This window comes from Archocentrus centrarchus, chromosome 3 (genome assembly GCF_007364275.1).
Source record: "Archocentrus centrarchus isolate MPI-CPG fArcCen1 chromosome 3, fArcCen1, whole genome shotgun sequence".
NCBI classification, from domain to species: Eukaryota; Metazoa; Chordata; class Actinopteri; order Cichliformes; family Cichlidae; genus Archocentrus; species Archocentrus centrarchus.
Window position 1 is genome coordinate 4,729,161 of NC_044348.1, and position 14,172 is coordinate 4,743,332.

General features: G+C 39.6%; 1 protein-coding gene across 1 annotated transcript; it reads right to left on the minus strand.

Annotated features, from left to right (window-relative positions):
* Window positions 1-1,836: 1,836 nt before the first annotated feature.
* On the minus strand, window positions 1,837-12,484 carry LOC115777384 (mucin-15). Its single transcript, XM_030725286.1, has 4 exons — window positions 12,105-12,484; window positions 7,344-8,083; window positions 4,934-5,104; window positions 1,837-2,478 (listed from the first exon to the last, which is right to left on the minus strand). The coding sequence occupies exons 2-4, from the start codon at window positions 8,062-8,064 to the stop codon at window positions 2,369-2,371; spliced, it is 1,002 nt and encodes a 333-aa protein (XP_030581146.1). The 5' UTR covers window positions 8,065-8,083; window positions 12,105-12,484; the 3' UTR covers window positions 1,837-2,368.
* Between the last annotated feature and the right edge of the window lie 1,688 nt (window positions 12,485-14,172).

Sequence of the window (14,172 nt, forward strand, 5' to 3'; positions counted from 1 at the left end):
CAGTCCATTTGCCACTGTAAATAAATATGGTGCCCTTTTAAAATACAAAAGAAGCAACCAAATTCTTTCTCCTGGGAAGGATAGAAATATTCGTGTTTGGTCGAGACATGTCTGCTTTGATTTTTGTCTTTCCGCCCCCGTTGTCGATGACTGTGCTAAATAAAAATAACAGGACTTTAGCATAATGCACCACTGACAATTAACCTGTTACAGAGGCTCATCTGATAAGGAGACACTGATTTGAGTTATTACAGCAGGCCTGGCTTGTAGGTTAAACTCATTTCCTGCAAGTTAACTTGAGAAAAAAAAAAGAATTTCAGTTTAGCCAATAAAAAGTAACATGGCCTCAATTTAGATAGCAATCATTTCATTTCATTCTAATTCATTTGGCTCAGCTGGAAGTATAAATTAACCTTCCAATACCACCCAAAGAAATATGTACACATTCTTTATCAAGGACTTAGCCTCAGTTAATTGATTTGAGCACCCTGCCAAACAATCACATCCTAAAATATTGCTGTTAATTAAAAGAGGCTGAGCAAGTTTTGTGACGAAAGAAAGAAGCCCCTGTTTGTCCAACGTTATTAATACTGAATGTTATGTGTGTGTATGTAAATGCTTGTTTTATTATAAAAAGTAGATAGATAGATAGATAGATGGGGGGTTTTTTTTTACACACATTTGAAGGCATTGTACAAACTCACACAACAGACCATACTGTGAAGGTTGTTTATTAAGTAAGTCAGCCATATAATTTACACGTAGTCGTAACCCATGCAGAATTCTCCCATAATCCATCTGTGTTGCCTTATTTCAGAAGTGATTACTGTAATTCTTTAATGATGCAGTGCAAAACTTCCTTCTCTGAGTCAGGTAAAGTGCTGCATGCAATGATTGATGTGTAAAATTAGAGTGAGGCGGGAAGTAGACCTTACATGCCTGCTGCATATATATATATATAGTTGTTGACTATTAAGGCATTGAGGTACATCAATCATAATAAGGGTGCGTATTGATTGAGTGCTGGTGTCACTCAGGTAATGATGAGTAAAAGGACTGAGAGAGCTGAAACATGTATACAGTATATGTGTATTTTCTTTAAAAAAAAAAAAAAAAAAACACAAGTGTGTTTTTAATATGATCAAGAAAGTGTAGAAATGAGCAGTATTGTTAGATTTTATTGTACAAATGCATTAGATACACACAGAGTGTAGTTAATCTCTGCCTATTATCCAACCATAGTGAAACAGTCAAATAAGAAACAGTGTTTATGCTAAAGCAAACTTAAAGAAGAATAAAACAAACAAAAAAAATAATAATAATGAAAATAGCTTGTTTCTAAATTTTCTGTAGTTATGCTGCAGGTTAACACTATCTACCTCTTCGAGATGCATAGAGTCACTATGAGAAACTCAAATCTCTGTTTGGACACCTGGAGGTCAGAAGATTTAAGCAGTATATTATGTTGATATAGTTGTTGCTACTGAGTAGTGCTAAGACCAAATACACAGCTCCCTTCCTGAATACCAAAATCTCAGTCTATGAATACCAAAGCAGCACCCAGCCTCCCTCCACCTCCGTCGCTAGTGTAGAAAACAAACTCAAGTCTTTGGCTTTGACGGTTCAATTCTCCGACTCTGGCTGTGACTGCCAGTTGTGGAATATCTGAAAAGCGCAGTTTGAATTTAACTGCTTATTGCCTATCTTATGCTGTAACAGCATGTGATTGTTGATATGGATAATGTTATTGTTCACCATGGCTTCTGAATTTTGTTGCAAAGGCCTCAATAGACCAGCTGTGTCATCTGCTATTTAGACGGCAGGACATCAGTGCTGTTTTTTTTTTTTCTTCCAAACACTTTGCATCAGCTGGAACCTCATTCTGCTTTCCTCTGTTAGGCTGATGTGCTTTTATGCTAATGTTTTTGTTTTGCTTGTCATTAAGTGAATTTTGTTGGTACTAGTCGCACAAACATGTTTAAAAAGTAAGGCCAAAACTTATAGCTTTGATTTTTAGCATTGTTCCCTGACTGCAAAGCAAATTCTTCACTAGGAAAGACTTCATTTGATTCCCTTTGGCAACACACACAAATGGCTAAAAGCTCATTTTGGCTTTTGCGGTGTACTTCCGATGGAGTGCCTTTAGTGATTCCTATTTAAATATAGCAAATCTGATTAGCATAATACATAATCTGACATAAGTATCATCTAGGGCTGACAGACCTACATAAATCACTTTGTAATTCCCATCCACACGTGCCACTCTCAGACTGTCTTATTTACAAAAATCCACATTAGACAGCAAGTTGAATGCCAATAATCGTAACTGGCAGACTTTTTTAGAAAGGGAGTTCAAGATTTTGCAGTTTCAGCGGCGTCCTGGAAGGTTGGTCATTTGGATGGTGTCCCCTTGGAGTGCTGGGTTGTAGTAGGCCCCATACTTCAAGTCCACGGGCTCACTGTTGTCTAATCTAAGAACTAGAAATTAAACAATATTAAACATTTGTAGCATTCAGTTTGTCTTTTGCAAAAAAACAAAAAAAAACAAAAAGGAACAAATGTAGCCCAATTTCCTTGTCTAGTTGGAAGACTAATATTTGCTGTCAGTGGTCCAGTTCTATGTTTTTGACTATGGTTTTTCAGTTGTAATGCTCTTATTCCCAGCATGAGATAGCCAGGCACACAAAAAGCAACAGTGTATTGATATATTTACACACTAGCATTACACAGTAGTTCCCCTAGAAACAAAGAGCAAGAGCTCTCTTACTGAGACCCCATTTTGAACTAACTTTAAAAAAAAAAAAATCAATAATACAAAGCTCTTTTCCTGAATGTGCTGTTATTGTCCCCGCTGAATAATTGTTTTCCTCTTCACCTACAAGTAGCATGGAACGACGCGTAGAAAATCACCACACCTGACTCAGATTAATAAATAAGATAGACTGAAGGTAAGTGGATACACCTAAGACATAAGTCCCACTTAAACACAAAATAACTGCATCACAGAGATAATGTCACCAGCCTTTAAGGATCTACAGGGAAAACACGAGAAGGAAAGGTAATAGATCCTAAAAAAAAAAAAATGTTATGTTGGGTTTATGTTACTTGTGTTGTTTTTTGAGGTGTTTTGCTTGTCCAGAAGGAGGATGTAAGGTGAGAAGGTGCTCTGCATTGTGCATTGTCAAGGCCAAGGCTAATTCGACATTTGGGGCTAAAGGTGAAACTTACTCAACTCGCACGTGGACAAGAGGCTCTAAAGATTAATCTCATATATCAACAGCGCATATAACTGTGGTTATTTTAAAATGCTTACTTGATTATATAAAAGAAGTCATTCCTAAATTATATTTTAAATTTTCATCTAATCTAAATGATGGATTTAGGTCTGCTTGTTCTGAATTAGTCACTTTTTTCTTTTTTCTTTTACTACGTAAGTAAGACTATTTTCATATTAGAATTTGCTTCGAGCAATTTGATTAAGATAAGTATTCAGTTATGTTTAACTCTTTTAACCATTTATCCATAACATTGGCTTGCTAGTTTAACCTACTGTACTGCTTTAATGAGATAGTTCGTCACCAGCCTGCTACCTGCGGGAGGCAGCAACACCGACATTAACTACAACACTGAGATCATTTGAGCACTTGATATTTCTATCAGTGAAAGAAATCCTGAAAAAGAAAAACAAGGTCTTTGCGAGGTCAGCCATGCTCCTTTAACCTGAGAGTCTCTGGTTCCCATGTACAACTGATGACAGCTTAGCGCACACAGATAGAGACACTGCATGCAGAAAATTACTGTGACTGTAGCTTTGAAGCCATGGGCAGCGGTATTAACAAGGTTATTGAATCATAACAGCTATAAAAAAACAAACACACAGCCCCACAGTGTCATACTACTTCCAGCCTCTCACAAGCTTTTTTAAATCATTAATTTCTGCGCATGAAGCTCGTGGGCTTGTTTGCATTAAACGCATAATTTACATACTGGGCTGCAAGTAGGCAGTCCTATTGACTTGTCATTTTACTGGTGGACTGCCAAGCGCTCTACATAACACTGAGCAACTGTAATAGCAATTTCTTCCTTTTCACTTTGTAAATGTAAATTTGCCGTTGCTTCATGAGGAGTTTCTTTTAGTAAAGCTGGGTGTTGCCAACACGCTTGTCAAGAGTGCATTCGTTTCAGTTGCCACCCTGTTGCTCTTAAACTGTTGGAGAAAGTATTGTATGCAGTGGGTGTATGACTTCAGATCAAATGAGACTCTGGAATATGCAGGTACATTTTTAAGCTTACAGTAGTTTGCTGGCTAAGTACCCATCTATTCACCAGGCTAATGCACATACCTGTGTGCACTTTAATTAATTTAATTGGAGATTAACAGAAAGGTTATGTATGAGGGCGTTTAGGGGAACTGTGACAACAAAGTGTTTGTAATCTGTTGCTTTCTTGCCATGAACTTAGAGGGGGGAAAACTATCACAGTACACGATCCTATTTTGCATGGTGAGGTTACCTTATTATGAGAAGGTTGCCTTATTAAAACAGGATTAGTTATGCACTTGTGTGTATGTGTGTGTATATAAATGGGGGAGAGAGTGAAGCAGGCGAAAGCAGATGCAGAGAGCAATGCCTCTGTCTTTTGTCGGCATGTTCAAACGTGGGATGCTTTACATTTTACACAGCATCCCAACTTTTTTTAATTTTTTTGTAAAGCAGACTGCAGCACTCTCCAGCAGCCACTTTACCTTAAATACAAGCGTATAAGTGAGTTATAGTGACTCATTATGAAGCACTGGCAAAGGCATATTTAGCATGGTTTTATCTCAGCAGTACATTTCTCAGCATAATTTCATAGTCTGCTGGCAGACGTTTTATTAAATATGAGAGTCTTTCGACAGCTATCAGGCTGACAACCCTGATTAAAACGAGCATACCTGGCTCAGACGGAAACTCCTCAACCAGTTTCCTGTGACTGAAACCCTTCTGTTGTTTCTTCTTGAGGATGATCCAGGCCACCAGCCCCACAAATGCCACAGCCACGGCTGTTCCCAGTATAGCGCCCCACGCTTCTTGCCGTTTAGTGATCAGGGGATGTGGTGCGAAACCTTCAGCAGAGAAATGAGAGAGGGTGAGATGGAGTTATAAATAATTTGTCAGCAAATTATTTACATTGGTTGCAGTCTTTGAGTGATAATTGTCAGCTAATTATGGCTACAATGTGGTTTTCAAATTGTGTTTGCAGTGGTAACGCATTGCATAGCAATACATCACAATTATTCCGAATTGTATCATTTACGCTGTGATAATTAATGCAATTAACACGCCAAAATAATGATAATTTCTCGAATACATTTGAATATTTTAAGGCAGCAGGTTGTTATCATAATCTAAATATGGTGAAATGTGGCTGAATGCTACACGAATAGCATAACTCATTCAATTTGTCATTGAAACAGTTATTTAAGGTAGAAAAATAACTAGCCTATTAAAAGCTTTTTTTTACCCTACTAATAAGTATTTATGTAAATATAGTATATACATTTCTACTGTTCATTTAAGTGTTAAAGGCAACAGCAGTAAGCGTTTTTGAAAGCGATAGAATTGTCCTTTATATCCTTTGACATAGAAATACTCCACTGGTATTTCATCAGGACTCACACATAAATAATTCAGTGACTTTGTTTATCTACAAATGGCTCACTTGCTAGGATCAATTTACCCCGAATCCAAGGCAAGCGGAGCCAAAAGACTTGTTTCACCGAGTATATTTCTATTCTATTCTATATTTCATAAACATGATAAAATGAAGGTGGAAACATATATTTTAGTCATTTTTTTTTGCTCTTGCTGGGAAAACATTCCTGGTTAGCTTGCTCGCCATTTAAGAATGGCTAACAAATATGTAATAACACTTGAGGGGACTGTGAGGCATATCAGCTTTTAACACATTTTCTCAAAATCTCTCTCACGACCATTTAATGTAAACCAAGAAAATGTACAAACATATGCAAATAGATTTAGTCTGAAATTGCTCGGAGAGTTGTTCACTGATTGGATGGTCCTGCACTTCGGCATCTGCTGGCTGGATTGCTGTGGAATTTGGCACAGATACACATGCTCGCTTTAAGATGAATCTGACCGGCTTTATAAATCCTCTGACTTCTTACCCCCGTGAGGTTAATATTTATCTGCAAGGCACACCCCTAGTATGAATCCTTATGATTTATACTCATCACATCTACACCATTATAAGGTAATGGCTTTTATTCACAGCTAAATACTTACCACATTAATGTCATTTTTGTCTTATCTGGTACAAAATTAGCACAAAGTTAAACACATTCAAGTAAGATGGTGAGAATGGTAAACAGATGTAAGCATTTAGAGTTACTACCAGGCCTGTGTAGATTGTAGTTGATTAAGTGAAGTGATGGGCTATTTGTCTGTTAATGTCAGATAAAAGCTACACACTCTGGACTCGGCACTCAGTGCTTTTGTATAGCTTTTGTGCACATGCTGCGCCTGTCATGATAACTATGGAGCTTTTTTTTATTATTCCGTGTTGCTCACAGTTCCACATCTGTTTCCACGCTGTTTATTGCCATCATCTGTTAGTGTTATGTCCTACTGTCACATCTGTCCACGAGCTGTTTTATTTTAACCCCAACTCTGTGCCAGCTCTGTAAAGGCTTTTTTTCCCCCTTCTCACCAATGGTCTATCATTGGCTTACCCACCTGTTCAGAAATATGCATTTCTTTTCCAGTCTTATCTTCCTGATCTGGTGGTCAACACCAAAGTCTAGTCTCACGCCCCTGCACAGAGGCGGCACAAGTATCTATGACCTCAGTCCCTTGCTGTCTCTTTAAAGGTTTTCATTGCAACTAAAACAGGGTTTCATTGTTCTGCTGAGAAAGTGGTTGTAACAGACTCCTTCGCACAGAGTGGCCACATCGATAGGACGTGAAACCCAATCCGACCTTTGCTTTTGAAAAAAAAGGGGGTGTTTGTCCTCTTCCAGTGGGAAAATAGATGCAGGCAAATATGGGTCAGGGAAAGGGCATAAAGAAGCAATTTGTTAACATACAATATGATAATATTTTCCTCATGAGGGCTGAGCATAGGGGTCACCTCTAAGTATTTAGTACCTCATTTGCTGCCTTATGGATGTTATTTTGATGTGTCAAACTGCATTAATCACCCAAGTCAGTTAGAAATCATAAAATTTCACACAAACAGTAAATTCTCCAATTTTCTATCTGCCTCACGCTGCTAGGGAGAAATATAAATAAGTGTTCAGATGCACAAATGTGCGCCACATACTGCAACACAAACTGCAGCAGTACCTCTGTCGGAGCTGCCCGCAGATCCCGCCGCTTTGTCTGTCTTGTTGACCTTCTCGGGTGTGTTCGGAGCAGCAGCAGTTGTAGTCGCACGGCTCGTCTTCGGGATCTCGGGGGGAAACACTTCTGTAGGCGAAGTTCCGTTTCCCTCCGGTGCCGCTGTGGTGGTGAGAGTGGTTGTGTTGGTTGGGCCTGTGCTGTTGGTTAACCCTGGTGTTGTTGTGAAATTTTTTGTGGAGTTGCTCTCTGGAGCCAGGGTTGTCGACTGTAAATTGGTGTGATTGGAATAATCTGGGAAGCCGGTCGTGTTGATCTGGCTTGAGTTTGTGCCATCTGCGGTTGTAGTAGGTGGCAGTTTGGTTATGTTGACTGTACCATTTTGAAATTCAGGGAACAGGGTGGTAGTGGTGACATTCAGATCCTCAAATGTTTCATTTGCACTCTTTTGCTGTCTAACCACATTTTCCTCTTCTTCCGAATATACTGCCATTGAGCCAGATGCTGTCCCACTGTAATCATTACTGGACTCCATATCACCTCCCTCATACTCTGTCTTTCCTTGAGTAACCGTAGCATTTTCACCTCCTTCTGGAATTTTGCCTCGTGCACGCAACCAACTCTTATCGATCGTTCTCCCTGGAGAGTCGGTTGTATATTGGAATGATGCCAGGTGGAATGCTTGGACAAGCAGAAGGAGGCTAGCTGTCAATTTTAAAAGTCTCATTTTCCCTTTTGGTGTCGCTCTGAAACACATGAGAGAGTATAGATTATTTCATTTCTTTAAATACAAACTTTTTAATTGTTGTTTAATTAATAATAATCATAATAAAGAGGGGACAGATTCAGATTTGAAAATGTGATGAGATCCACCAGGCCAAATGTTATAAAGACATCAGTTTATCTTTAAACTTGGTCAAGAAGGTACCTTAATACCTTTGCAGAATATTGCTGTCCGTCAAATATGTACCGATTTATACTTTCAGCATCTTCAGAGTCAAAATTACAGTTTGCCTCCATATTTCTGATTGCTGACCCTGATCTGACGCCATCATGTGACATCAAGCTCAGTGTTTATTTGAGGGCTGCGTAACCTCTGTCACAAGGACAACTTGTTTTTTAAGTGCATATATAAACAATTTTCCTGGAAAATCTGGCTAGTGCTTCATTTTCCCACACCGAGGTCACCAACACGCAATTTGCTCTATAAACCCGTCTCGCTCATTTCTTTGAAAGCTGTTGATTGCATCACAGCATCAAGTTCAGCAGATTAAATTTCCTCCACAGTCGAGAAACGTTCAAAAGCAAAACGTCATCAGATTTCCCAAATTGACATCAAATCTCATGATGACTGTGCAAACCTGCCGCTCTAATAAAGTGTGTGTGTGTGATATAATGTGTGAGCTTCAGAACACTTACATAACTGGAGTTGGGTTTTGTTGAGTTTTGTGTGTTAACGTGCATGTGCCAGACAGCAGTAAGAACTTTATGTTTTATTTTATTCTGTCTAACTCAGCTGTATCTCGACAATACAGATGATATTGACACAGAATGTCAATATCATCTGAAAGAAGCAGCTCAGATCAACTAATTACTAAGAAACTGCTCTGCGGTAACTGAAGATGAAGATCTGTCATTCATTAATATATCATGTGCTATTTTTATAATTAGGGAAAGCTGCCTGACATTTGTGTTACATTGTTCCAAACCAGTGACAATGTGAATAATATTATAATAATTAAAAGATCTCCTTTTCTTATCTATTCATCTTCTATATTGTTAAATTGCAGAATCAGTTATCATTTTAACAATTTAATAATTATAATTTACCAGCCTTTCATTAAATGGCGCACTGACTGACATTTTCTCAGTCAGTATTTTTCTGCTGGTGTATTTCTTTTGCTGCTTTCGTGTTGCTGCTTTTTTTTTTGTTTGTTTTTTTTTTTAAAAATATAAAGAGATGGGGGGGGGGCACAAAATGCATTTTTGATTCAAATAAAAAGAAGAAAAACAGCTTTTCTGCCATTTCCTCCTCACTGCTTCCTTCAAGTGTCTGAAAAGTCTATTTACCACCTGCTGAGAATAAGCACCGTCGGGAAAGACCCACAGGTGTTAAATGTGTGTTCATCACAGAATTCAAACTCTGCGTGGCCGCGCTGAAAGACTCAGTGTGCAACAAAGCATCTTTACTTTTTGTTTTGTTCCCCCCCCCCCCCCCCCCCCCCCCCCCCCCCCAAAAAAAAGCTACCAAAACACCTGCTCTAGTGGTGCAGGTCAGCTCCACTGACATGAGTTATAATGAAAATCCTCAAATTCTGTGCCACCTCCCAACTTTTCGGAGGGCCGCTCAGCAGAGGGCTGACAACACGGCACCCTCGGCTGCTGCATCAGGAGCTAGTTGGTGAATTTCTATGCAGTCATCCCCTATACAATTCTGCACAACCCCAACACAATCTCTGGTGAGATCTGTGGCTTTTTGACAGCGTGAATTGTGAGAGTGCCCTGTGAGCTATGTGTTCTCCCCTCGGCTTCACTCCAGTACACAAATGACTGCAAATCCCTACGGGGCACTCTTGCTGTGAGTCACTTTGTTGATCAGTTGCTTTGTTCCAAAGTCATGCTTGTTATAATCAGCGCGAGAGGCTCAGTCTACAGTGTGTAACGCTGGAGCCGGCAGCAACAAAGGCTCGTCATGCAAATCTGGGAATTTCATATTTCTGGTTTTACCTGTTATGGCATATGTTCATTTTAACTATTCAACAAAAGTGCCGCAGCTAAAAACATCAAGGGAGGGAATTCTTTTTAACTCACTGGGACGGGTGATCTCTTTATTCAATCAAACAACATGTATATACATTATCTTTTAAACACAGGCTGGATTTTCTGAAACCGCTTATGTTAAGTTTTAAATAGAACTGCACAGTTAAACAATGAGCCGGAGCTTGTTATCATCCAACGACTGCATTTTTGTGATGGTGGTTTTTTTTCTGCTCTGAGAGAAATAAATGGAAAGCGTGTGGGTTGTTGCTGTTGCGGCCTGAACGCAAGATCAATCGAGCTGTTCGTGTTCGTCGATCAACACAAAAGTGTCTCAGTCCAGCAGCATGGCAGGATCATAACACTGCAACGGTGACAACAAGAAACTGGAGTTTATTAAATGACGGACTAATTTGTCTTTAATGAATTTTTGAACGCAGATGTCGTGTAAATTTCTCATCCTCCCTCTTTCTTCCCATATTTCCTGTCTGTGTGTCTTCACAACACACCATCAATTTAAGACAACAGCTCTCAACTGAGCACTCTGCGGAGGATAAAAGTCTAATTACGCTGCGGGCGTCTGAGAAGTCTGTGTAAAGGAAACCAGTTAATGTGGAACCAGTTTTACAGGCAGCTCAGCAGCGTTTGTTGGGTTTTTTTTATATTTTCACTGTGTAAATGAGTACACAATCAGTGGGGAAATGATTTTTCATTATGCAAAGACCAGAGTGTAATTGGCGACTTTCAACTTGCTTTAAAAAAAAACAAAAAAACACATGCTGTAGCTGACCTGTACTGAGTCGTGCCTGCCACAGGCTGATCCTGCCGCTGCTGTGTTTTTGTATGGTACATGTGAGCTGTGTGATTTCAAACCAGCTATGCCACATTCCCCCACTTTGATGCCATACGTAGCTGTGAAGAACAACTCTTGGGGCATTTTTAAAAATTACAGAGCCACCAGTGAGTCTGCACGGGGCAGAGGAGACGCAGCGACAGGGAGAGAATTTTACTTCTGACCTTTCACACTCAGAGAAGCCATCTGTTGGAAAAAAAAAAGCTCCCACTATGCCGGCCTGTCAGAGCACAAGCTATCACCTCAACAGTTCAGTCAGCCATGCCTTCATAAACATCACGCAGTCCCACTCACGTAGGCTGTAAGACACACTAATATGATTCCTGTAAACATCTGACAACAGCTTATCCTTCTTAATTATCTGACATTAAACTTATCATTACCCCTCAATATACTGTAATATATTTACATTCATGTGGAACAGTTACTGCGTCGTGCAACCTCTGAGGACAGCAAAAGCTTCAGGCAGCATCTCTGTATTTTTCGTCCTTCGTCCTCTTGGTTAAATACAGTTCACAGTACATCTAGATAAGTATCAGATTAGGCGAGGCCTTTTTACTCATAAATCTGCCCAACAGTGTATGAGGGAAAATAATTCTCTTTGTTGCTTCTGTTTATCAATACCTTCGGGTGTTTAGTCCCGATTTTGATTAAAATTCGACTGGGTAAAGAGCAAAGTGTGATACACTGGATTAAAAGTTGATCCATTACAGATTTTAAATGTATAAATCATCGCTCCAAGGTTCTTGACTGTAAAACTGGCTACCAGTTATTCCCCTGCCTGGGTTATGTAAAGTTTTAAAGTATGTCACTTGTTGTGACATTATGGCACCTAGCAACCATCTTGTCTTTACTTTCAAATTGAAAAGCTTTTCAGTTTTGAATCTTCTGTTTTTACTCTTTCAAAATAGGAAGCAACAGCAAAACCTGCAGGGTATAGCCCTTTTTTTTAAGTGTAATTGTAAATGTTACATTTACTAATCAAAATATTATAAAATGCGATGCTACTCTTCTTTTAAAAAGGGGGGGGGGGGGTATTCATAATTATAACAACAGTTACAGTGTTATCAAGCATATTCCCTCCAGCTTTTAGCCTCACACATTTCCTGTGAAAAGGAAAGACAAAAAAATAAAATCCTCCCTCAGTAAATCCTTACCTTATTCTTAGGCTATATCAGATGAGAACAGGTGCACAGGCAACAAAATCTCTTCAGTGAGCTGCCAACATGTGAGAGTGAATCAGCAGTCGATTTGGAGAGAGAAGGAAGAGAAGGAGGGAGGGAGGAGGGCCCAACAGAGTGGCATTCAGGGAAGAACCTGCTCAACCTGCTTCTTCACCTGCCAGCGATAGAAACACACCCTGAACCGCATCCAGTTGCACGCAGTGAAAAGGCCACAAAGGACGGGGATGGAAATGAATTGGTGGACAAGTAAAGAGGGTCAGGGGAATGTCGATTTGCTACCATCTCATTATTTCATGTTCCCATCAAAATAAGTTGATTATATTAATTTTTGCTTGCCAGGTTTCCGGGTTGCCAGGTTAGATCTGTGAATTTCCCCATGTGGGCGGAGCCTTTAACCAAAGGTCCTCTGCGGCCTTTTTTTTTTTTTTTCTTGCTGCTGTCGTCATGGTAACAGAAAGGAGGCTGGTATGCTCGGGTTTCATCATGTCTTTGTCTCTGGTCTATATCAGGCTACCAGGTGACGTGTGACTCTGTGAACTCTCAGGTGCGTCAAATGTGCCGGGATTGTTTTTTTGTCTCATTCCTCAGTTAAGTGAGTCATGCAGAGGCTGAATTCATTTATGCAGACGAGTGAGGCAGGTGAAGTGGCACTCAGAGCCGGTGTGTTTTGGTGAGTTGAGAACAGGGAGTGGCTGCACTTGTTTAGTTAATGAAACTGAAAAATACGGGTTTCTATTAAATAGTTTGAAAGCCCATCCAGTTCTCCTGAAGAGAAAATCCTGAATACACCCAGTCAGTGCGAGCATAGTACAGAATACCTAATATCCAATAATACTCAAGAATCAAGTGCTTTACGTTGGATATTTTTACAGCTTCAGCCACTGCAAACTCACCTCGGGGCCCTCTACAGTCAAGCAGCTACACATAACACGCCCAGCCCTCATCGGGTTATGTAGAAATCTCTGTAAAATATAAATAAAATGAGATCATAGTACAGTAGGTTATGTTTGGTGCTGCTCATGGGTAATGCTGTGCCACTTCATCCCCAGTCTATCTGTTCAGGTCTAGCTTACTACTTCCTACCTGTTTTACATGTTATAAGCCAGTGATCAAACACATTAGCAGTCATAAACAGTAGGCATGCGTTTTTGCTATCATAACCAAATGATTTTTATTTAAAATCATGCACTGAAGATCATTGTTTAGCTGCTGATATACTGCCACAGATGAGGTTAAACAGCGGCCCTCTGTTCTGAGCACACAGAGTTCTGCACAGACAGCTCGTCGCTGTCACCTCATGTGGCCTGCCGGTGTTTGAAGCTAATGGGATCATGTAGCCTCATCAGGGACATGAATAATAGAAATGCCTAAATCTTGAACAGAGGATAAACAGGCTTCAAACGTCAGCATAAAACAAAAGTGCAAAAGTCATGAAAAGTTTAAAAACAAAAAAAAGTTAGGGCACTTTGAAACCTGGTAAATGCATAATGAAGAGATTCCTACCACAGGCAGGGTGCATCTGTGAATACTGAAGTTTCACCCGATGCCCAATACCCATGCTTTCATGGATTCCAGCAGTACTGTCTTTCTTTGATCTTTGGCAGTGAAACTGTACAGAAACAACAGCAGAGAACTGAAGTCATAGCAGTCTTCAGGATTACAATAAGGCACGAATAAAAATTTTAAAAAATGCAGTGAATGTATTACACAATTCTTCATGTGAAACCCTCTAACTGGACTCAGCGCTTAGCTCTCAGACATTTGCATCCCAAATAGTTACGCCTGTATGTGGAGGATTAGGACATTTTGTCTTTGACTCATTTGACACTGTCATCAAATCAATAAACCTTGGCAGAGAGAAGCAACACATAGATCGCCCGATTTTTACAATGGCTAAAATTTCAGCTTCTTTCAGAATAATTTATAAGATGCTTGTATAAAAATTGCATCTAATAAGTTTCAACATTGACCTTATGTGGATTAGAAACACAGTTGGAGGGACCAGAGGGCAATGGCATTTACTAGATTCCAAATGCAGAGC

Excerpts from the sequence above, each read along its gene's own strand:
- LOC115777384 (XM_030725286.1), bottom strand. The coding sequence starts at position 8,064 with ATGAGACTTTTAAAATTGACAGCTAGCCTCCTTCTGCTTGTCCAAGCA. Across the intron at positions 5,105-7,343 it reads TGCGGGCAGCTCCGACAGAG|GTTTCGCACCACATCCCCTG; the intron begins GTACTGCTGCAG and ends TCTCTGCTGAAG. Across the intron at positions 2,479-4,933 it reads GGAGTTTCCGTCTGAGCCAG|TTCTTAGATTAGACAACAGT; the intron begins GTATGCTCGTTT and ends TTTAATTTCTAG.